General features: G+C 38.4%; 1 protein-coding gene across 1 annotated transcript; it reads left to right on the top strand.

The window, feature by feature from the left end:
• Window positions 1-101: 101 nt before the first annotated feature.
• On the top strand, window positions 102-22,229 carry DEPDC1B (DEP domain containing 1B). The gene is made up of 11 exons (XM_074569580.1): window positions 102-177; window positions 818-1,083; window positions 6,106-6,241; window positions 8,462-8,589; window positions 12,431-12,561; window positions 13,643-13,690; window positions 14,157-14,297; window positions 18,396-18,562; window positions 20,036-20,212; window positions 20,885-21,070; window positions 21,387-22,229. The coding sequence occupies exons 1-11, from the start codon at window positions 130-132 to the stop codon at window positions 21,546-21,548; spliced, it is 1,590 nt and encodes a 529-aa protein (XP_074425681.1). The 5' UTR covers window positions 102-129; the 3' UTR covers window positions 21,549-22,229.
• The last annotated feature ends 2,285 nt before the right edge of the window (window positions 22,230-24,514 follow it).

Raw genomic sequence — 24,514 nt, 5'->3', positions numbered from 1 at the left:
CCCGTCACGTGCGGCCGCCGCCAGCCAATAGGCGAAGGCGGTGCCCGTTCGTCCTAGATTCAAACGGTCGGCGGGCGCGGTGCGCGCGGCTGCCGGTTTCCGTGGAGACGGCGAGGCCTGATCGCGTCCATGGAGCCGGGGCTCGTCGGCCCTGGGCCCTACCGCGCCACCCGGCTGGTGAGTGCCTCCCTGGGCCGGAGTGCTCCGTCCCTGCCTTTGCCCCTTGCGTAGTCTTTCCTCGCCCGGGTGGGGCTGCCGTACCCCCGACTCTAGTCTCCTGGCTGCCGGCTGGCTGCCCTGAGGCAGTCTGGCCGCCTGGGCCTGCCCCGCTGACCGCGCCTCTGCGGCCTGAGGGCCGACTGCGGCGAGCCCAGGAGGGCCCTGGGCCTGTCCCAGGCAGCCAGTCTCCGGTGGGGGCCCGGCGCGACGGTCCTCAACTGCCGTCCGTGTGTCGGTCCTCCGTACGCTGAGTCTGTGTGGGGCGGCGGGACCCATGCGAGACTGAGGTGGTGGCAGAGCCAAGCTTTAGGCCAGTCTTTTGTCAGGTTAAAAGCCAAGGAGAGGTTAAAGCTGTGTCTGTAGAGCCATAGGTAATATGGGTCTTGAGGTCTTTCAGCTTCCTAAATGTGGTGTTTGTTTTCAGGTCTCAACTGTTTAAATCATAGTTTTATGTTTTAGTGTGCTTGTAAACGCAAATGATCAAAAAAGTATGTAGTTCCACATTCAGATCTGTCTGCATTCTGATCTCACTTTGTACAACTAAAATGCTTCTAAGAAAAGAGCTCCCATAACAGCTTGCTTTGTTCTTCTTCCTTAGTGGAACGAGATAATAGAACTTTTTCGTGCTGGGATGCCTTTACGGAAGCATCGGTGTCGCTTCAAAAGCTACGAGCGTTGCTTTAAAGCCTCGGAAGCAGTGGACTGTTTACATGAACTGCTTGGCTCTAATCAAAACTTTGGCCCAGAAGTGACTCGCAATCAAACGGTTAAGCTACTTAAAAAATTCCTAAAAAACCACGTTATTGAAGATATTAAAGGAAGATGGGGCAAAGAGGATTTTCAAGATGATGGCCATTTGTATAGGTAAACCTATATACAATGACTGAAAAATTTGGTGTTTTGGAAATGGGGAGTAGTGACTTCTGTGTGTTGGTCTTACGAATGTTTTTGTACCATGCTTTTGAAAAGGTATTAATGTTTCTTCCCTCCACCTTCCTTTTAGAGACTTCATTTTCTTTAGCGATAGGCAACTGTTGTGATTTAACGTTTGGCTTGGTTTGGTTTTTGGTTTTGGTCTTTTTTTTTTTAAATATTTTTGAAGGCCACTTTAGCTTTATTACTTTGTACAAATACTAAGAAAAGCTTTTGTAACTTTTACAAGGTAGTGAGGAGTTCTGTTTACTGTTTGTAGACATCAGGTTTGTCAGAGTTGGAAAAGTGCACATGAAGAGGACGTTGATGGAAGTGAGGATGCCACTATGAGTCCAACTCCAGTTGTCCTCTCTCTCCCCAAATTCGTGATATACATATGGTCTTTTTCTGTACTTCTTGAGTTGTAGGTTGAAATTGTCTTAAAAGAAAAAGTTACATTTGCTCATCCTCAAGGATGCTTACTTACTTATCTCTGTTTAGCCTGTCAACTGGTGGCTTGTTAACAGAGGAAAAGAATTTTCTTTGTAATGAAAGCTTAGCATTACTTGAGTGGGTTCTTTGACCCCTTGTGACCTCAGTTAAGGTTTGGGTTCTGAACTTGTGGGTTCTGAATTTGTACCACTTGTAGTGTCCTGTTCAGTGAAAAAGTAGTGTAAAGATGACCATTACCTTTAAATATGGATCTGTAACTTACATCGTAGTGAGTCTTCTTTTGACAAAGTATGAGCTATCTTCATGCAGATGAATAGGAAAAATAGGTCAACAATAATGCTATGTTTCTATTTATTACATACATTATTACATACTTGAAGAAATTTTATGTATTAATTTTTTGTAATGATTTCTTAATATTGTCTTTGGAAAAATATATGTAATAATGAATTTCCACTTGATGTGGATGAAGTCAATTTTTCACTTTGGTCTATGAACTTAACTAGTTTGTTTGTAGAGCATGCCTAAACTTTTTTGCTGTCTAGTCTGTACACCTATGCTGTAAGTGCAGTTGTTCATTACTCTTCTAATTTTATTTGCTGACTTAGAATACTTTAAACGTAAGAGGTGTGTATGATGTAATTATTTTACTTTATGATAAGCAAACTTGGGTTAAGATACTTTCTTATAGAATAACTGTGCTTTATGTTAAACTTCTTCCAGTGCAGTTCAATTGATTTACAGTTAGATTGGATCTGATTTGTATTTAATTCCAGTAACAAATTATCACCTAGTCCACTTGTTCTTTATGATACTGCATGACATCCTTCAGTAAAAGTAGTAGCTGGTTTTTAGCCTGCCTTCTGAAGGAAAGAACATGGGAAGCTACGGCTTCCCAGACAAATAAGTTAAATATTCAAACCAATTTCAATCAACTTTAATGGAAGAAATTTTAAACAATTTGGGGGAAATAAAAAATTAATGTTATCTCCAAACTTAGCTCCATAAAGGGAAATTCCATGTAACAATTAATCAAGGAAAATGACAAAATTTAGAATTTGGGAATCAAATTTCAAGGGCCCAGTGTATCAAAGGACTTGTATCTGAAGATATTTTCAGAAGCTCACCCAAGAAAATCTGTTGTGAAGTATATAAAAACACTACGTGGCTCTGCAGTCTATAAGCTGAAAATGACTGAAGGCTGGGAAAGCATGCTGAGGAAGTATCATGTATGCTTGTCCTGTTCTTAAATTCTTCTCTGGCCATCTGCTTATGGCTGCTGTAGAAGGACAAGCTATTGTGACAGTTTACCTAGTCATCAACTAGTTCAGGTTGGAAAACAGGCATGGAAGACAAGAGGAGCTGCAGAGGATCTTACGTCTTGACTTTAGCCTGGAGAAGGTTAAACATAAAGGAGTGGTGTGCAGTGGGCTTTTTACTTGTTTAAGCAGAGTTAGAAAAGCAGTTATGTGCTGGTACAACACATGGTGGTAGGCGTCTTAGTGGTTTGGTATGTTCCTAACCCGGTCCTGCTCTGTCTACTCATCTTAGGACAGCACTACCTGCAGCTTATTTTATCTAGTGCCATGGGTGTTAAGTACTTTGTCTCCTTTCTTTCTGGGCATTGACTCTTTGTCAAAGGGTTAAATGTGGGTTTTGGTAACTGCTGGTATTATGCTACATATCTCTTTGGTTTGGGTTTGTTGTTTGTGTAGTTGTGGGTTTTTTGTTTGTTTGTTTTGCATTGGCATCATGACATATTCAAATTATTTTGCCCTTTTCTCCTTCATAATTTCAGCCGTAACTTTCTGGAGCTGCAGGCTGTGGAAGTTGGTTGGGTGAAATTTTCCTGTGCTTTTCATTTACTATGTGCTCTGCCTAATGATCTGCTATTGGACAAGGGAGTTCTTTTGTTACAGCTATCTTAATGATGCTTTTTCTCCACTTCCCATTCAAAAGATAACCAAGTTACTAATTGAACAGGTTTTTATGACTAAAACTGCATGCCTTTCATGCATCTTGAATTGGAGCTATCTTTTTCCCTTAGGGCTTGGTGCATAAATAGACTATGTATGCTAGTCGTGGTTTTGGTGTTTGGCTTTAATTATTAAAACATGCTTTCTCCTAACTGTGGAGCTAAACATCGGGTTTCCATCCTGCCTTTATTAATGTATTTAGTGTCCTGGCAGCTCCCTCTGGCGGACCTTCCTAATGTTACATTGTAAATACATTCCTCGCCGTATTGATACGGGTAGCAGTACAAGTCACTTCTAATTCCACTGACAGTGCTTACTCTGGAAACCTTGATATGCTTCATATCTTCCTTCTCCATAAATTCCTGTGTTAATTTACTGTAACTGTACTTCATGGTGCATAGTTGTGTAATTCATAACTTTGTATTTAAGTGTAGTTTTCTGCTCTTTTTCGCTCCACAGAGTATGCAAAAGTGGTATTGCCAAATGTTGATTTGCCTGAGAGTATCAGGCAAGTATTAAATGTGAAGGCGAGAACTACTGTGGCTTCTAAAAATAGCAAAGACTATCTGTCTGTGCATCCTAACTTACTGGCTCAGTGTAGTCTACAATAATAAATGAGAAGTTACAGTTTTGGAAGCTATCAAGCTTTAGGTTTTTTGGAATCTAAGCGATTGTATTAAAAGCAAAAGGGTTAATACTCTTGCATTGCTAGTAAACTTCTGGGAATTCATCTGTGGTACTTGTTATACCATTGATACTGATGTTAGTTGACCCTGTTCTCTATCCATTGCTCTGGACACAAACAGGTATCTCTATTTCCTCTTTGTATAAACTCCTAAAACTAGTGCTGATGGCTGTAAACCACGCTAATCTTGACATGTTGACCTTGGAATGCTCCTCAGTTGCTAGATTTAGGTAACGTTCTTCTGTTCGTCATAGAATCAGAGGCTTTTCATTGTCCATCCAAAAACTTGTCTCTATCTAGATCTTGCTGTAACACTACCTGAAAAAGGAGAATGCACCTCCTCTTTCTGCTTGTAAGAACTCATTCATTTACTGCATCATCAAGAATCAGGGCAGCAAATGACATAAAGCTAAAAACTGTGAAGGAGTGGAGGGGAAACAGGGAACCGTTGAGAATACTGTAAGGCAAAGAAAAAAGGCTGTAGATGTTTTAACATTAAACTCCAAGAAATAATGAATGACTGAAAAACAGTTGAGAACACTGAACAGCTGAACATCTGCAGTGTAATCATGGTTACTTTTAAAAGGCAGAGTATGTCTTGGAGGATTAGAGCGAGGTGCTTATTACTTCTCCTCAGGGATTTTCCGAAGGAAGTGATATCGCCCTGTGTTGCGGATATTCTGTTGAAGAGTGTGGTAGAATATGCCAAATGGGCTCAGTGTGTAGCCAAAAACATAACGCGTTTAACTAACTACTGGACTAACAAAATTGCAGTAAAAAAGTAATTTAAAAACTAATTAAGTGTTGGAACTGCCTTGAGGGAATGGGGTGAAATTTTAGAGAAAACTTGAGGATTTCTTAAGCATGAGAATCTTTCTGGTTGGATATAAATGCATGCTACCCAGCATCGTACAAGCTCTTGTTGTGTGGTTGCAGACATAACTGTCTGTTCTGATTAAAAAAGTGAGTGAGGCTGAAGAAATTTCTTGAAGCATCAGGAATCTTAGCATCTAAAAACCAGAAGTGCAAGTAAACAAGATCTGATCTGTGCCAGTCTGATATGTTGCTATCAAACTTATTTGCCTTTATGATGTGTTGCCATTAATGCCTTTGTAAATGGTTTGATGTAGGTTTGGCAGTAATTTAATTCTGGTCAAGCTGGAGATGTGACTGAGCTGAATGTGATCTGGGATCATTTGTTTTCCTTGTTTTCTGCACAGGCTAGCTTAGGGTTTATTTCTGCTGATTTATTGAAGGCACTTCTTTAAATGCCTTTAAAAGTGAATGAGTTTCCTCTACAACCAGCTGGAAAAGACTCCAGAAAGGAACCGCAGGATATGATCTTCACATAGAAAGCATGTAAACACAGAAGAACGTGGTAATGTGGACAAAATTTCGTGCAGACACTTGCATGGACACTAACTAAAGCCAAGCATTAGTCATGTGACTTAATTATGCAGCTTTGCTTTAGGAGATGCATGCTAGCAGTGCACTTGACATGGGGAAAATCTACCCACAGCTTTTTCAGTATGATCAGCGTCTTCTAGTGAAGACCTGAGTCAGTTGCCTATGCATAGGCAGCTGCTGCTCTTTGAGAGGCACTGGGATATCAGACATTCACCCAAAGCTCAGCTATGTCAAGGGAGGTACGAAGGACTTGAAGCAGCAGAAGGAGGCCAAACAAGACACCTCAGGACATTTTACATGTCACTTAACACCAGTCTTCAGGCAACTAAGTCGCACTGTGAATGCCCAAAGCATTTGTTGTATTTTTGCATGTGAAGGCCTACTACAGTTTTGCATTGGTAAATATGGAATAGAGTGGAGTTCAGAAGCATTAAAAATACTCTCTAATTGTAGATTTCCTCCTTCCTCACCGCTGAAACCATATCCCAAAAAAACTTCATGTGGAAAGGAAGTAATTAAATTTCCAGACTGGAATGAACCGAAGGCTGGAACTTCCCAAGAACACATGCCAGTGAAATCAGTCACAATGGTAAGATATCCAGTTTTTATTTCACCAGACATAAGCATATTTAGAAAGCAAAACTGTACTAGTGATCTCTTTGTTGTGGCACAAAATACTTGGTGATAAAATGAAATGTAAAATACCTTTATTTTAGATTTATGTGAAGTAAAGTTGTTCTTAACAATTTGCTGGGGATGTTGGTTTTGAATGTTCTTTCTGCTACAAATTATGATGTCCTGAGAATCCTAAATTCAGCATGGCTCTATTTGCCAGTATGCTTGCATTCCAGTTTGATCAAATTCCAATAGGGCATTTATTATACAATACAAAATAGTTACTTTACTGTCATTTACACTGTAATAGATATTCAGACACTCCCTGTAGCAGAATACATATATTACCCTTTTCCTAGCTGCTATGAGAATGTTAGTGATTCAGTTTCCTTTTCCATAAGGAATATGTTGTGGCTAAGGAGAAGTGATCCTAGTTTCATTGTTGCCCTTTGTAAGCTTGGAGAATCATTCTGCCTCATACTTATATGGATTGGTCCAGACTGTATAAAGTTGAAAAAATTGTTGCTTTTATTAATAAACCAAGATTGTATCAACTTTTGGATACCTTAGAAGCCTGGACTTCTGGATTTATGTATATTCTAAACCCTTCCTCCAGTGCATTTTATGTGTGAGTGTTCTCACATTTTGTGAAGTCTTGGGACTTCTTTGATAATTTTGGCCATCTTATTGATGCTTATCAGTGCAGGTGATCAACAAACTGTTTGAAAAAGTAGCTCCTACCACTTTGTTGGACATCTAGAGGTCCCAAATGAATGTTTATTCCAAATTTGTAATCCAATTACTTATATGCAGATCAAGTGCCCCGTTCATGTACAGCAGGCTTCTGAAGAGGAAAAAGCATGGTCCTTAGAACTTCAATAGTAGGTAGAAGATTAAGAGGGAAGAAAGAAAAGATAATGCCAAAGACAAGTAAAGATAATAGAGTGGTTTAGTTACTGAGCAAGTATCTGCTGCAGTTTTAACATGTTATAGCCTCCAACTGTCTGGTCTAAATTTCCATCCAAGCATCCTGACCTGATAAAAGTTAGCAAAGGACTGCCTATATAAATCTTACTCGGATGCAAAAGCATACAGTCTGGCATAGCTCAAAATATCTTTCATTGGCAATTTTGGTTAATACATTGGACTGTAAGCTGAAGTAACTGAGGCAAAGGAGTAAGCTTCTTTCTACTGGTTCTTCTATAGAAAGCTGTAGGTTCCGCTGGAATGGTGAAGTAGACATGTAGCTGAAAGTAGTGGCACCTTAAATTGCCCCAGCATCAATCAGAGCATTTATGGGCTGCGTGTGGATTGATGGGCATAGGTCTGTGTAGTGAAATACTGGTCTGGAAGACCAGATACTAATTTCAGAGGGTGCTGTTTATTTCAAACTAGCTCTAGTCTAGTGTCATGGAATGACAGACAACTAGTGTTTGTAGAAATTAAGTGCATTCCAGGAGTGCATTTTGTAGATTGGTTGTGATCAGAAGGAGCGCTGTTAATATGATCTATGAGTGCTCTGTGATGTAAATCAAAGAACTGGGAATGCTTAGGAGTTTTGCCTTGAAAAGTACACTGCTGACACAAACTGTATCGTATGTTCACCCATCAACATATTGTTGATAATCTTCAAGCATCAATCTTGCATGTGAAGGTTGAGTAAAGGATAGTAGTCTCCTGCATACTTTATTCTGTTATAATGGTGGACTAGATCTGATGGGTGTCTCCAGCTGTATTGCATTCTTCATGTATAGAACCTGCCAACGTACTTAATGTTTAGTTATGATCAGTATATTCTGAACAAAGGTGAATATCAGTCTTTGATATCTCTTCTAATAATTCCCCAATAACTTTTCCATAAGCAGATGTTTAATCTTAGACTGGTAGTTGAAAACAAGTGAGTTGAACTGATTTTCATTATGGAGAGGATCTGAACACAGGACTAGAGGCCTTTGACTCATGAACTTTAATGGCTGTACTGGCACACATAATTTTTCAGCTTTGGATGTTACATAACTGAGAAAAGATGCTGCACATCTGTGAAACCTGAATAGTCACTTGCATCCTGGAGACTTTACTGGAATTTAGGAATATTTAAAATACTTGTACTAGGGAGCATGCTGTACTATAAATGTGTTATATTGTTCAATACTTGAAAAGTCAGTAGTTAGAGAAGTGTTTTTTCTGATTTCAGAACTCTGAGATGTGGTACAAGCGACACAGTATAGCTATAGGGGAAGTACCTGCATGCAAACTTGTGTTCCGCAGAGAGCTAACACAAACAAACATAGAAGAGATATGGAAATCCATGACTCTGTCACGGTGAGTATACTTGTGAGTCATTTGCTGTTAGCGTAAAACTGTGTAGTAGGTAATAGTCTTGTCTGTTTTCTCTGGTAAGGCTTGTAATTTCACCCACTCCCTTTTCATCGCTGCGATCAAAGCCATAGTGGCTAGACTAACTATACCTCTTCTTGTTTGGCTAACGAATTCAGCAAATAAAGTTTGCAAAGAAACATTATTGTACTTAATACCTTTTGACATTTTCTCTGTTGTGTTATAAGTCTTTTTGTGTTATAAAGTCTATTGTTGTGTGGGCTTTACCTTGTTTAATCACTTTTTTTCCCCTTGGTCCTTCTCTCTTTTTCTTGTTGCTCTGAAATAGAAGCACTTCTGTACAATGCAATCTTTCAATGAAAAGTACAATACTTTGTATGGAGATACTTCGTATGAGATACAAAATGGAGTAGCTAATTGAGTGCAGAAGGCTTTGAGATTCGGACATTCGTTACTATTTCCAACAGGAACATCATATGCAAAGTTACAGGCATTTCTTTAGACTATTTATGCAGGAGAATAAAATAATATACATTAGCTATTTTTACAGCACAGGACTTACTAGTGATTACTTTCATTTAAACCTAGCACATTACCTCCATGTAATAAACTTGATGCCAAGGCAAGCAGCTCTGATTCCAGCACTATCTGCAGCGGAGCACTCTAATACGATGCACAGGGAATTCCTCAACTGGGGAAAGCTCTGAGGAGTGGAGAGACCTGATGGAAACCCACAGCTCATGTGATGGTGGCTGAAGAGACCTGGGTGGGCCAGGAGCAATTGCAGCCAAGCTCCCGCACACATAAAAAAGAAGCTCCTATGGAGCGCTATCAACCAGGAGCACTGCAAACGGGACACGGCACTGCAGTTTGTGCGGAAAGGCATACAGGGAGCAACGTTATCCAGCTGGCAGGAGGCCATGTCCACTCTAAATTCAGCACCCACTGCGACTGATGCAGCTTCCCAGACAGAGCTCTGTCAGGAACACGCTGCCACCCAGGTGCTGGGCTGCAGAGTGTGCCCTGCCTTTATGCCAGTACTAGACAACAGTAGTAAGCACGCTACTCGCTACTGTGCCCAGATACAGGAACTCCTTTGCTTAGTCACAGAGCTCTGGGAGGAGGTGAATAGGCTGAGGAGTATCAGGGAGTCTGAGATAGATTGCTAGAACTGCACCCTACATTCCCTGGGACAGGCCTGTCAGGCAGACAGGACACATGGTACGGAGGATTCCCTACCCTGTCTCCACCTGGGCAAAAATGGCGACTTAAGGGATAGAGGGCAATGGCAACAAGTTCCTGCCTGGTGCAGCAGGTGCATCTCCCTTATGGGTGATTTTAACTTCCCAGATATCAACTGGGAATATCATACAGTGGACACAAGCAGGTCCAGGAATTTTCTGACTCATGTTGAAGGTTACTTCTTGGTGCAGGTGCTAAGGGAGCTGATTAGGAAAGGTGGCCTCCTAGAATTTTTGTTTGCAGAAAGGGACTCATGGGTGAAGTGGTGATTGGTGGCTGTCTTGGTAATGGTGACCACAAAGTAGTTGAGTTTAAAATCATCAGCGATAGGAGAAAAAGTGCCAGCAAAACAGTGACCCTGGATACAGGGAGAGCAGACTTTGAGCTGCTGACGGAGTTAGTTGTTGAGGTGCCTTGGGAACCTGCCTTTGAAGGTATTGGAGTCCACGACTGCTGGTCACCTTTTAAGAGCCATCTTTTAAGAGCACAGGAGCAGGAAATTCCAAAATGTCTCAAGTCAAGCAAGTGGGGCTGAAAGGCAGCTTGGCTGAGCAGAGATCTTCTTCTAGAACTTAGACAGAAAAGGAAAGTGTACAGATTTTGGAAACAAAGGCAGGCGACACTGGCGGACTACAGACATACTGTTCACTACTGTAGGGAGAAAATTTGTGCAGCCAAAGCTCAATTAGAGCTCAAGCTGGTCAGCACTGTGAAGGACAACAAAAAGGGCTTTTTAAAATATGTTAACAGCAAAAGGAGAATCAGAGAAAACATTGGTCCCTTGCTTGATGAAGTCAGTCACCTCACAAATAGGACATAGGCAAAGTGATGAGGTTTAATGCCTTTTTAACCTCTGTCTTCAGCACCGATGATGGGTCCTGGAACCCTGTGTTGGAAGACTGTGACTAAGGGAATGATAAACTCCCAGTTGACCCTGAGATTGTTCGAAAACTTGCTGCTCCAGCTGGATGTGCATAGATCTATGGGGCCCAATAGGATTCATCCCAGGATACTGAAAGAGCTGGCCGATGTCATTGTGGTACCTCACTCCATTATTTTTTCAATGGTTTTGGGAGTCTGGAGAGGTCCCAGTTGACTGGAAGCTGGCAAATGTCCCAATTTACAAGAAGGCTAAGAAGGAAAATTCTGGTAGGTACAGGCCTGTCAGTCTTACTTCAGTGCCTGGAAAAATTATGGAAAATGTTATTCTGGGAGTTATTGAAAAACACTTGAGAGACGATGCAGTTGGTGATAGCCAGCATGGGTTCACAAGGGGAAAGTCCTGCTTGACCAACCTAATTTCCTTTTATGACAAGGTCACCCATTTAATTGACCAAGGGAAACCAGTAGATATGGTGGCTTTGGATTTTAGCAATGCTTTTGCTACTGTCTCTCACGGTATCCTTCTACATGAACTGTCCAGCTCACAGCTAGACAAGCCCGTAATAGGTTGTATGATCAATGGGCTAATGAGTCAGGATCAAAGGGTAATACTAAATGGGGTTACATCTGGCTGTTGGCCAGTCACCAGTGCGGTTCCCCAGGGCGCAATTTTGGGGCCAGTGCTCTTTAATGTTTTTATAAATGATCTGGCTGCAGAAATCAAATGTATATTAAGCAAGTTTGACAATGATATTAAATTAGGAGGAGCTGTGGACTCCCTTGAGCGTAGAGAGGCCTTACAGAGAGATTTGGATAGACTAGAGAGCTAGGTAATCATCAACTGTATGAAATTTAACAAAAGCAAGTGCTGGACTGTGCACCTGGGTTGGGATAACCCTGGTTATACATATATTCTGTCCCTCAATATACGTATATTGAAGGACAAGAGCCTGGACAGCGGCCCTATGGAAAGAAATCTAGGGGTTTGTGTTGATGTCAAGTTGAATACAAGCCAACAATGTGCCCTGGCAGCCAAAGAGCCAAGTGTGTCCTGGGGTCCATCAACCACAGCATAGCCAGCCAGTCAAGGGAGGTGACTGTCCCACTCTACAATGCACTGGTGCAGCCCACTTCCACTACTATGTGCAGTTTTGGCGCATCAAGAAGGACATCAAACTATTAGAATGTGCCCAGAGGACGGCGACCGAGATGGTGATTTGTGAGTGGCTGAGGTCACTTGGTTTGTTCAGCTAGGAGAAGAGAAGACTGAGGGGTGGCCTCATTGCAGCCTACAACTTCCTCTAGGGGGACAGTGGAGGGGGAGGTGCTGATCTCTCTCTTTTTATCAGCAATAGGACACAAGGAAATGGAACGAGGCTGTATCAGGGGAAGTTCAGATTGAGCATTAGGAAAAGATTCTTCACTGAAAGGGTCGTTGGTCCCTGGAACAGTGTCCTTAGGGAAGCACCAAGCTTATAGGGTTCAAGGAGTGTCTGGACGATACTCTTAGTCACATGGTTTAGTTTTAGGCAGTCCTGTGAGGAACAGGGAGTTGGACTCCAAGACCCGTATGGGTCCCTTCTGGCTTTAATATTCTGTGAAATGGAGAGGTCTCTTTTTCAGAATCATATCTATCCTAATACTACATTTGCCTTTTTCAGATTAGATGAGGTATGAACTATGTGTTTATGTATTTTTACAGATTACAAAAGGTCTTGGGTTTGGATTCTCTGGATGAAGTGTTAGACATAAAACTTGTGAATTCAAAACATATAGTCCAAAATGCATACAATGTCAATAAGCAAGGCATTGTCACTTTAGAGGATAAATCAAGTGAGTATTTTAGAAGTTTACATTTAACTTTTTTATACTGTAGTTTACTAGTATAAAAAAAAGTACTAGTTCTAATCTATACTAACATGTAGCATCTTTATACTTTCATCACCACATTTAGACTAGAATTCTTACGAAGTATGCCATTGTTGTCCTCTGACATCCATCAGAGGACATCATGACAGTAAGAATCAGTGTTTATTCCATATTTACTCTCTTGAACATATTCATGCTTTAGCAGGGTTGAAAGATGAAGGCAAAAGAGCAGCAACTTTTCATTTATAAGGATAGCAATATTATTCACTTCAAGCTGGATTTGTCAGCCCAGCCCTTAACTGTCTGAACGAGAGTGTTTATGGGAGGGAAATGTGTGTTAAAAATTGTGAAAGATTCAAAACATACACTGAGAGATGCTTAAAATTTCTCAGTTTTTAGTTTTCAATCAGTGTTTTGAAACTAGTGCCAAGTTTAAAACTGCTCTGCACATCAGGGAGAAAGTAAAGTATTTTTGCTGCTGTGATACATCACAATATTATTGCCACCGTGTTTTCTACAAGATTTGTAGAGAAGTGAAATATGAGATTGGAACCTGGTTTGGTTCGTGAATAAAAGCTCCCTGAGAGCATATATGTGTTTATTTTAAAGACAAATGGAGCACCTGAAGATACTAGCTTCCTCCTTGCAGAAATGCCAGAACTGAACATATGAGTGGTTTTTAACATCTTCAGTGCAAAGTAACCATTTCACTCTAACGCGATAGTGAAGATGTAGCTTGAACAAGCTTGGCTGATTTTTGCAGGGTGGGTTAGGGGTTTGTGATATTTGTGATATGATCCATTTTGTTGATTGAGTTATAAGAGCAGTGGGCATAAATGATTTATATTGAGTACCGGAAGTACTAAAGCATAGATGTAATTCAAACTAGATCCTACATTAGGGTGTAGCCTGCCTTTTGCAATTAGGTGATCTACTATAGGACGAACTTCTTAAAGAATTTTCAGCTTCGCTTTTTGTCTTATAGTTTAACATTTTTCTCACATTTTTTCTCCTTTTAATTTCTGTCTGTTTCTCTCCTGTGCAGAGGAGCTACCTCACTGGATATTATCAGCAATGAAATGTCTAGCAAATTGTAAGTAAATTCAGGAGGGGGGAAAAAAATTAACCAACTCACCCCCATAAAAATCAATTGAACCGACTGTGCCTTTACCACTTTATCGAATCCTATTCATATTTGTAGTCAGTATTTTTTCTGATCATTGCCTTAAACAAAGTTGGAAAAGATCAGCCAGCAAATATTCTGCTGCCAGTGCAGCTTATTTCAATGAAATATATAAAGGTTTAACTATTCTATTCGTTTTTTTCCTCTACTATATGTTTTCACTAGAGCTATTGGAAATAGATCAATTCAATAGATCAATACAATTTCACCTCTATTTTGAAGAATGAGTCTAAGTTTTGTGTTTTGTTTTTTTTTTTTTCTACTTGGCGTTGCATTTTTATTGGCTGGAATAGAAAATAGTGATCTGATTGGTGGCTGCAAACTAATTTTCTCTTTTCTTTTCTTTTTTTTTTTTTTTTGTTTTCCTTCTTTGTAGGGCCCAGCTGCTCAGATTTGAAGCAGCCTACATACTCAGGATTTGAAAGAGATGTCTTCAAAACTATAGTGGACTACTTTGGCCAGATGAAAGAACCTCTTCTCACATTTCATTTTTTTGATGTTTTTGTTAGTGTGTTAGGTAAGTAGTGGAGGATATTATGAAAAAATTATTCTTTGGAATTAACTTCCTGGAATTAATTTACCATACCCAAATAGTATCGCAGCTCATTTCTTTAGGAGCTGCCTTGTCCGTTCTACCTGGAGAACAGTTTAATATTTAAATTTATTTCATATCACAAGGTGGTTTTATTCTTGTGTCTTTTTGATCTCATTAGTTCAAAAGTCTTCCATAGCTTGTCTTTATCATTTTTAAAGGCCTCTGTTCATTGCCTACCACTCCCACATTTAACAGATATATTTTAACAGATTTTTCTTTTTTTACAAATACCTAAGCATCTTAAAAACTCACACAAGCTTTTTAGAAATTGCTTGACTGAAGTCTAGATTAAAAAGGATTAGGGCTGTAAGGACTGTTTTAACTGTGGCAATGTTACATCTGAAGGAAATTGAAATCTTTCATTGCTTAAACCTAGAAGAGACATTGACTATCATCTAAACTATTGCTTCTTTAAAGCACTAGTTGTTAACTATAACTTTTTAAGGGTTCATACTGTATCAAATTCACCTGTCCTGTAGCTATAGATGGCCTATTGAAAGACAGTAAATGTGAAAATATCTGATTACATTTTATAGTTACATTTCAGAAAAGAACATCTAACTTGAAAAGTAAGCATGCTTTGTAGCATGTGACTTTTCTGAGTTTCTTAAAGTGGGAACAACATTGTTTTTAGTAAACTATTGAGATGAAAAAGGAATTAAGAATAACATTTTTACTTCTGGAATTTAGTATTTTTTAATACTTTGTTAGTTGACAGTCTTGCTTCAAACTGAATATAGTTCCTTTTCAGACTTCTTTTTCCTAGAAAACAGATATTCTTGGTAATATCTTTAAAAATTCTTCCTCTGCTTTCATACTGTCTTTCTGTTTGCTTTTCCATTGTGTTTCACATCTTTCAGGTTTTAAGTTTTATTTCGCAGTATTCATGGATTAAAAATGAGAAGAAAGAAGTCATGCCAATGTTTATGTGGAAATCAAAGGGAATTGTGCACTGTCTCAAAAAGTGAAAAAGTAATTTTGTGGTCTCTTTCACAAAAAATGAGGTGTTATGGAATCCTTCCTTACTAATGAAAATAGATTTAAACAAAAAAATCATGGGAATACAGGCTTTCAAGCACCACTTAGTTTGTGTTCCATCTTCATGCTTATACAATGTACTTTAAATTACTGGCAGTATATGTTTGCAAATGTCATATTTCTCTTGCCTAGTCTTGCCTAACCAGCCTCGTCCAGACACCTAACCCAAGTACCTGAAGGGCTAAAAAGCTGCATTTGGCCTCAGTGGGATGATTGGGGGCACCTGATTTAAGCACTGTCACTGACTAGGGGATGGGGTTGGACCAGATGACCCGTGGGTATCTCTTCCACTTTTTTTATAATTCAAGACCATGCTCCCTATCTAGCTGGTGGAGGGAGTTCAAGAAGACAATTCAGCCTACCTGTGGTGAAGCCTAACTTTTCTTTTTGTACTCAAAACTACTTAGAACCAGTAGTAAGAAAACAAACGAGTAAATATAAGGCAGGGATGCCTGATCTGCAGTTTCGGTAGCAAGGGCTTTTCTAACCACTCAGACTCTCTTCTGAGATTCGAAATGTGATTCTTTGGAGTGAGGGGAGGGGGGGAGATGGAAATGATTTTTTTGGGGGGGGTTAATCTGAAAGAAAAAAAGGGAAAGTTTTGGGTTCTGCTCTATATGTAATGAAGTTTTAACAACAAAGCTAATGGACAGACTACTATGAAGCTGTAGGGAAATGTAGAGGATAATGCACACTCCATAGAACACTATTTTTTAGTAAGTGTCAATGTTAGTACTGAATTCTGCCTGTGAAGCAGTAATTGCTTAGCAAGTTATGCATTTACAAAATACAAAAAGGCAGATCCATGTCTGCAGTTGCATTTCTGTTATTTTTTTAAAATGGAGTATAGCTTGATAAATTGGCAATAATTCTCAATCTTAAGACATTTCTAAACCAAGATTTCAGTCTTTGAGTCTTTGACTTTTCATATTGCTATCCTCAGAGAATTACAACATTTCCACAGGGATTATAGGACCTCTTTCTTCCTTCAGTGGATAAGCTTTCTGTTTAGTGGAAATAGCAAAGAAAGTGTTGTTTATCAGATGATATTTTTAGTCATTTGAGGCAGCCATAATGCGATTTGTACATGTCTAAAACCTCCATCTTAAAACCTGAGAAATATTTGCAGAAATCATAGGTGGCTTGTGTAACCATATCAAGATGCCTCATTTGCTTCTGTTTTTGAATGAAGACTGTCTAGAGCACTTCTATTCCAAGAGATTAGCTGAAATTAGTTTTCAGAATAGCTAAGAAAACAGGACTAAGGTGCCAGTGATCATCAGATATTTTACTAACTTGGTAAGATTAAACTTGCTCTTTGCACAGCTTATGATTCTTTATGTACAAATCTCATTAGGGCTAATTATTATTTCTCAGGGCCTCTTCTAAACATATGTACTAGTGTGCTTGCCAAATCTTCCTTTGAAGTTAGAAAAAGCTTTCATTTGAAAATGAAATTAACTACCGTTAGTTATCACTCTTTTCTTGGAATACTATCTGTTTTGGCTGCTCTACTTACTACTGCACACTTCTGTTAGTTTTTTTTTTTTTTTTTTTTTTAATAACAAACAGCTTCCACTTTTTGCACAGTCTGGAATTGACTGACATGGTGGATGAGAGGATAGCAGTAGATACTGCTGATGTAGACTGTAGTAAAGCTTTCAACAGTGCCTCCCATCTCATCTTTATAGGCAAACTGAAGAAGTACAGGCTAGGTAAGTGGGTAGTGAGTTAGACCAGAAATCAGCCAAATTGCTGGGCGTAAAGGGTAGTGATCAGTGGCATAAAGTCCAGCTGGGTGTCAATCAGTAGGGAGTACCCCAGGGCAGATTATGAGACCAGGATCTTATTAATGTCTATAAAAGACTGATGCGGGAGTAATAAAGAAGAGGGAGCCAGACATCTATCTAGTGACATCCAATAACGAGACAAGAGGCAATAAACATGAACAGAAATAGAGGAAACTTCATTTATACATAAGAAAACAGCGTTTTTACTTGGAAGGTGGTCAAGTCAAACATTGGAAGAGGTTGTCCAGAGAGGCTGTGGAATCCCCATCTTTGGAGATATTCAAAACCTGACTGGACATAGTCCTGGGCATCTTGCTGTAGATGGCCCTGCTTTGACCAGGGGGAGAGATCTAGATAATCTGCAGAGATCCCTTCTAACATCTATTATCCAATGGAAAAAAAAAAGATGTGTGTCTTTTTATCATCTTCCTTGTTCCTTTTTTAAAAGAAATTACCGACAGACTTCAGCTGTGCAGATATTTTGCTCCTAATTTCTGTTTTGTTCTGATAATGGTGCTATTTAGGCAAATTTGCAGTAGATTCCTCCTTCACTGATCCTTAGAAACCCATAAGTGGATAACATTTTGGTGATGAGACCTCTTCGTAGGTATCTAAACTACTATCAGATTCTGCTGTGCCTGTCCAGTCTTCAAATATTGCTGCCATGCTCACATTCTGTGTTTTCTCAAGAGTTTGTAAGTAGAGTTGGTCATAGATTTAACTTCTAGAGGTGTGAGGGACATGTCAGTATTGTCATAGCTGTCATTGATGCATAAGCAAGTGTTTTGTTTAGATTCTCTGACTATTGCCCTAGACTTAACTTTCTTTTTTATGTGGTTGCTACATCTGTGCGTACATCTCAGTTCTGTTTAAAGCTGAGGGTTATAAAAGAGCAAAGGATGAACCAAAACATAGTTTTTCATTCTACTAATATCTAGAGTTGTCGGTTATGGTTATTAATATTTCCCAATGCATCAGAAGGAAATCTTGTAAATACTTAAACAAGGTGCCCAGTTCTAGTAGTCCAGCTCTGGGGATATCTTCCTAGTCTCTTTGGGAAATGGAGTTCTAATGCAGTCTTGAATTAGTAGGAAAGGAATTTGGGGAGACAGATTTAGAAATGTTATGCTAAATGTTATGGAAATATATAATTCAGAAATGTTGACCAATCTCATGATCTTGTATAAACTAGGTCTGCTGCAAAAACACAGCAAGGCTGTAGAAGCTCTTCAGATATCCTGTCTCCTGCTGCCACCGGAAAATCGGAAAAGATTACAGCTGCTGGTGAGGATGATGGCAAGAATTAGCGTTAACAAGGATTTGCCACCTCTTTCTGAATCAGTGAGGACCAGAACCTTGGTATGTATAGTGTAAGGCAAAAGGTCTAGACAATGCTTTTGGAGTAGCACAGACAAAAGATTCTTCCTGGAGAGCGCATACAAAATAGTTTGCTTGTTTGAAGAACAGTTTGTCTATTCTAGATATGTGGAAAGCTACTCTGAATTTGGATGAATTGGGATTTCTTGGTAAGTTGTGAGCAAATGAAAAATTTGCTTAGAATTTGCAGGTTTCCTTATCTTTCAAAGTTCAATCACCACTGATTTCACTATTGAGTAGAAAAAAAAAAATGCAGTAGATGAGGTCTCTGGTGTTCTTTATCACTGCAGACAGTGTGAGAGAAATAAACGGCTTATTTCAGTCATAATTAGAAACATGTAACTGAATGTTTTGATTCAGCTGTTTTCAGCCATTTAAAAAAAATTCCTACCAGTTTATTTCAGTACTAATTTTTTGTCATCGTTTAACTACAGAAATCTCTGAAAGTAATTTTAATTAGATTTTTATAATGCCCTAGTTCTTGCTAATGCTCTTCCTGAAAGACTACTTGCAGAGTTATCACTGATGTTTGCAGCAGCATGTTATTACAAAGTTATTAGGCATAACTTAGCAATTCCGACTGGCTGAGGACACCTATTTCTTTTGGTTAATTTTCAAGTCTTTTGCAAGAAGGGCGACAGACAGCTCAGCTGTAGAGCCACTCCATAAAAATCCTATAGTAGTATGCATAAATCTAAATTTGTTCCATAGCAATTAAGGTTTTAATTAACTATGAATAGTATTTGATTAAAATAATTAAAATTTTGACTGCTGAGGTTATAATTTAATTAACTGTAAATGGTCTTTGATTGAAATAATTATGTTATAATCTAAATGTTATTTTTAGAAGCGAATCCTTTACAGTCCCAGTATTTTGTACTAAGTTTTAATTTAGCAGTGCAATCTATGGTACATTACAGAAAACCTTGATTGCCTTCTGTTCTTTTAATATTAGAAGTGACTAGTGCACAGACAGAAAATTCTTCTAACAATGCTTAGGCATGAGACTACATGAAGTGAGCTGGACCTGAAATGTGGTTTGATGATTTAAAAATAATAGTATTAAGGTTTTCTCTCTGGTGCTTAACTTCTGTTAAATTCCTGTGTTATTTTTAAAATCTCTGAAATATTTGTGCCCTGTTTAACTGGAAAAGCCACGTGCAGTGGTTATTTGATGAAGTGTTGAGAATAAAATGGAATTCAACCATTTTAAGTCTAAAGTCAGGGTTAGATTATGAGGCAAGAGCCATCTTCAGTCCACTCAGATAATGTCACTGTATACAATACTTTCTTTCAAAAAATATTATTATTGTTATACTGATGTGTTGGAAGTACGGTAAGTATTGTGCTGTTTAAAATCTTTTCTCTAAAAGATCAGTTTTTAAATATAGTCTGATTCCTCACGCCCAACCAGAAAAATATACAATAAAGTTTTGTTTGGTTTTTTTGTCTCAGATGGTTCAGGCATTTTCCCGCTGTATTCTCTGCTCAAAGGATGAAATGGACTTGGATGAACTGCTTGCTGCTAAACTAGTATCTTTTCTTATGGACAACTATCAAGAGATCTTAAGTGTTCCTTCTGCCTTAAAATCTTCTATAGAGGAACATGTTGTACATCTCCAGAGAGTCCAAGTAGGTATCTAGCGAAAAAAGCCTCTAATGTCTCTGTGCTTCTAGATCAAATTTATCCTTTCTGATACGAAGTCTGACAGTTCTTAAAGACTTCGTTCTGTCTCTGCTAGCTTATGAAGAGCTAATTTTGACTCCTGATATTCAGCCATAACTATGTATTTAAAGGAAACTAAGCAAATCTTGAATGGGTTAGAGATAAGAATTCTAAATATTTTTTTTTTTTCCTGGTGGTCAACACTATCTTTGCTGTGAAATGGGAAAATTATGTTTGTGGTAGTGAGAAAAACTGTGGATGGTTAAAAATTGGTTACGTTAATGTTCTGATTTTCTTTTAGAGCTGTCTTTACTTGCTGAGTTCTTTCATAACTCTTTTTTTGTTTCCTGATACCGTATTTTGTTTTGTTCAAAGATGCTTTTTAGTTCTTCATTCTTTAGTTTCTACTGAAAAAAAGTAACTTTTAACTTATTCCAAGAGTTAAACAGGCTTCCCTTGTGTCATGTTCTTTGACTTACTAGAATTCACTCAATTAGTGCAGGGGATGGGAGGTACAATTTAGGGTCTTTATTCTGTATCTTTTCTAGTTAACGACTTCAGGTGGTCAATTTGATTCAGCCAGTTTTTGCAAATTTATTGCAGAACATATAGCTGCTGTTTTTTTACTCTTTCTTCAGATAAAATATGCTGGAGCTGATACTGATGCAACTTTTCCTCCTCCATCATTTTGTCACCAAATCAGTACAGATGAATTTGAATACCAAAGGGCAACTGGCTCTCAAGAGCCACTGGCAGCTTTATTGGAAGAAATTGCAACAAATAAAGAAATATCTGTGAAAGATAAGAAGAAGAAGCTCAAGCAAGTAAATAAAAATTCCTCTGCATTCATTAATTTTAACTTAAAAAGCTTTATGAAGTCTTAGACATGTAGTCTCTAGACAAATATTGATGTTTAAAAAAGCAGATACTCTTGGGGATTTTAAACTTTTTAATAATTTAGAATAGCAGTACTGTGATGAACCAAGCCATATTAGAAAATATCACCTAATTTTCTATATAGAGGTATAGAAAGTCCACTAGAGAAATAATTGTTTTCCTACTCCCAGAGGTGGAACTTCAATAGTTTTTTATATTACAAGTTTGAGTGAATTCTTAACTTAAATTAATGTATTTTTCTAGTTTCAGAAATCTTACCCTGAAGTGTATAGAGTACGATTTCCTACCCCTGAAACTGAAGCGGTGCTATTTCCAGAAAAAAATAAACAGAAGCCACCAGTACTGATGTGGGCCTTAAAAAAGCCTTTTCAACCATTTCACAGAACCAGAAGCTTTCGGATGTAAATGGTTTGAAATATATCAGCAAACTGAGTCAGAGCATATTATCAATGGATCTTATGCAAAAGGAGCCTGAGCAGCATGTAGTTACTCAAAAAGACTACTGGGGATACTGCCAAGGTGGTAGAAAAGGTCAAAAGAAGAGGAAAGCACTGAGGGCGTAGAAATGTGAGCCATTATCAGTATTTTTGTAAAACATTATTTTTTTTAAATGTCTGTTAAAAAAAAAAACAAACAAACAAAAACCACAAAAAAAACACAAAACCAAACAAAAACAAACTCAAGGGGATTAATCTACAGGGGTGATAAAGTACACTTGCTGTAGTTTTATTTGGCCAGCATTTCAACGTATAAATGCATTTGTGTGTAATGTATTGTTGGTAACTAGTGAACAGGTTTTCACCTGAAAATGAGTCTCTTGTATGAAGTAGGCTGTGTTTGTTCACATATAGTTTGAAGAATTAATTTGCTGTACATGCTTGAATAAGTATGAAACACTGGATTTTGTTTTGCTGTTGTTTACTTTAGTGCTCTTGATATGTAAGATTTATTTTGTAAAACTGTAAAAACTCATTCTTAATTTTCTGATTCATATAGTGCATTACAGCTTGAGTCAACTCCTGTCAAAATTCCATTAACTTCTATAGTGCTGACCCATTCTTTTAAGCAACACAGTCTTTTAATTCTTTTCCCATATGGTCTTACTATACTTGTATAAAATTGGATGCTTGACAATAGAACATATTATAACAGAAAAATCTGAAGCCTTGCATTTTCTCTGGAAAAGGAATTCAAATATTGATGTGACATTGAAGCATACGTGCCTTTAATGGTTTCATTTGTTTTGCATTATGAAGTATGAGTACCTATAACTTGACTGTGCATATAACATACTTGATTGTGACAGCACCTTTGAGCTATTAAAGCATTACCATTTTCTGATACTTACTTAGAGTGGTGATTTCATGTCATCCATTAGTGATTTTAAGAGCAGCATTTCATACCGTATTGAATGTCAGAGTAGTCTATGCCGGAGAGAAGACAGCTTGACATCTCAGCAAATTTCTATCTGACATTTTAGTAAGCGACATGGTGACTATCCTGTAATGCAACATTGACGGTATTTTCACTTGCTAATCTCCTAACCGGTCAATAAGCTTTAAGATGTACATTACAAGGTTGTTGGTTTGATAGTTTGGAATATTTCTTGGGCAATGTGATTTTGAACAGTACATGTTATCTGTTTTCACACATCACTATCCGTTATGCTTTCACACATGAGTTAGACTTCATATCAACAATCTTTTTCTTAAGCAAAATTGATACAAAATGGTACACTTTTCAAATAAGAAGAAAATATTAATATTAAAAGTAGACTGAAGCCACTTGTTACCTTTTGTACTAGGTCTTCAAGGGTGAGTTTTAGTTGGAAAAACTAAACACAGTAATAGAGCTGAAGCGTAGCCAGTGCATTGTTTTAATTCTTTATAGTGAGTATACTGTCTTGAGTGTCAACGTTGTTTTTGTTAGTGATGGAGATTGCAAGTTTACTTTATTATGTGTGTCAGTTTTTGACTGCTGAAAACTTTTTTGATGACTGTGGTATTTATATAGCAGATTTAGGTAAAACAACAATAGACTAGCTCTTATTTGTTTTTTATGGATTCTCTAGAAGTACTGATGTAGCCATGATATGGTACATATAGGCTTTTTATGGCATTTCATGTAATAGCATTTGATGAGCATTTGATAAGTTTATTCCTAGATAATGTCCATAAATGTTTAAGTGATTAAGAACTGCCTAACTGTAGGCATAAGGGAATCACGATGGAGATACTCTTTATGGGTTTCTGCAGGAAATTGGTACCAGATTTTCCTACCAGCCAGTGTTTTCCTTGAGGACATGAAAATAAACACAAAAATCACTGTTAGCATCATTAGCTAATCTCATTAGTCTTTGCAGACTGTTCAGTAATAGTAGAGGCATTAATATAGAATAGTGCACGTTGAAATTGTATGTCTGAGAACAAGATATGTAGGTCATGTAAAAAAGAAAAAAAAAGAGGAGGAAAGACTGTGTTCTGGAAAACTAGAGCCCTGTAAAAGGCTTCTCACACAGTGAACAAGGCTTTCTGACGTTGTGCTGAGGCAAAGGGCTAATGTGGTTCTTGAAGGTCTAAATTGGAGGTTGTTACATAAAATCAGCTGACTCATCTCGTGTGACCTCTATACTCAGTTGCTGACTGACTGACACTGAAACATTGCAGGTTTTGCAGCTTTTGTAAAACTGTAGATGATGCAAGGTGAGTATTTGGAATTATTTCCTTAAACTGAGAGTTTGCATTACTTCGGTCTTTCCCATTTATGAGAAACAAGAACAGGAGGTCACTTGATTATCTTGTGGAGTACATTCACATGAAGAAGCACGTGTATTGGTAAGCAGCAAAGACGAGTTGAGACAGGAGTAATACTCAGTGGAAGGAAGATGAAGCTGGATATGTTAGGGTTTTTTTTTTTGTATGTTGAGGGTACTGAATGACAGGAATGTGATGAACTTTAACTCTTCCTGGTGTCTTCAGGGTGAGATCTCGCTGGTGGATATTTACAGAAACCCAAGTCTTTGACCTTAGGGCAGAGCAAGCAGAGGAGAAGCATAATGACTTGTGTGGAAGAAAGGACAAAATCTCAGGGCTCCTCAGTCTTTGTGTGCTATGGATTTTCCCACGTGAGTTACATATCTGTTCAGATTCATTAGCTTCACTCAGTGACTTGATATTCAGGAGGTGATGTGAAACAGTTGACTTGTCATTCCTCCCTTGATTTTTAGGGCAACTAAAGAGAACAGCATTTGTTACTTTTGTTCTTCAGCCAAACCCCAGTAAATATAGGCAAAGTGGGGTCGCCTTTGAGTTGTCAGGGCACAGCTGCTTCTGGCGATAATGAAAATCAGCTCTGCTCTGCCCAGCACTCTG

The sequence above is a fragment of the Larus michahellis genome, chromosome Z (genome assembly GCF_964199755.1).
Source record: "Larus michahellis chromosome Z, bLarMic1.1, whole genome shotgun sequence".
In the NCBI taxonomy this organism is placed as follows: Eukaryota; Metazoa; Chordata; class Aves; order Charadriiformes; family Laridae; genus Larus; species Larus michahellis.
The sequence above is the reverse complement of the archived record's forward strand: the minus strand, read 5'-3'. Positions and strand labels throughout refer to the sequence as shown.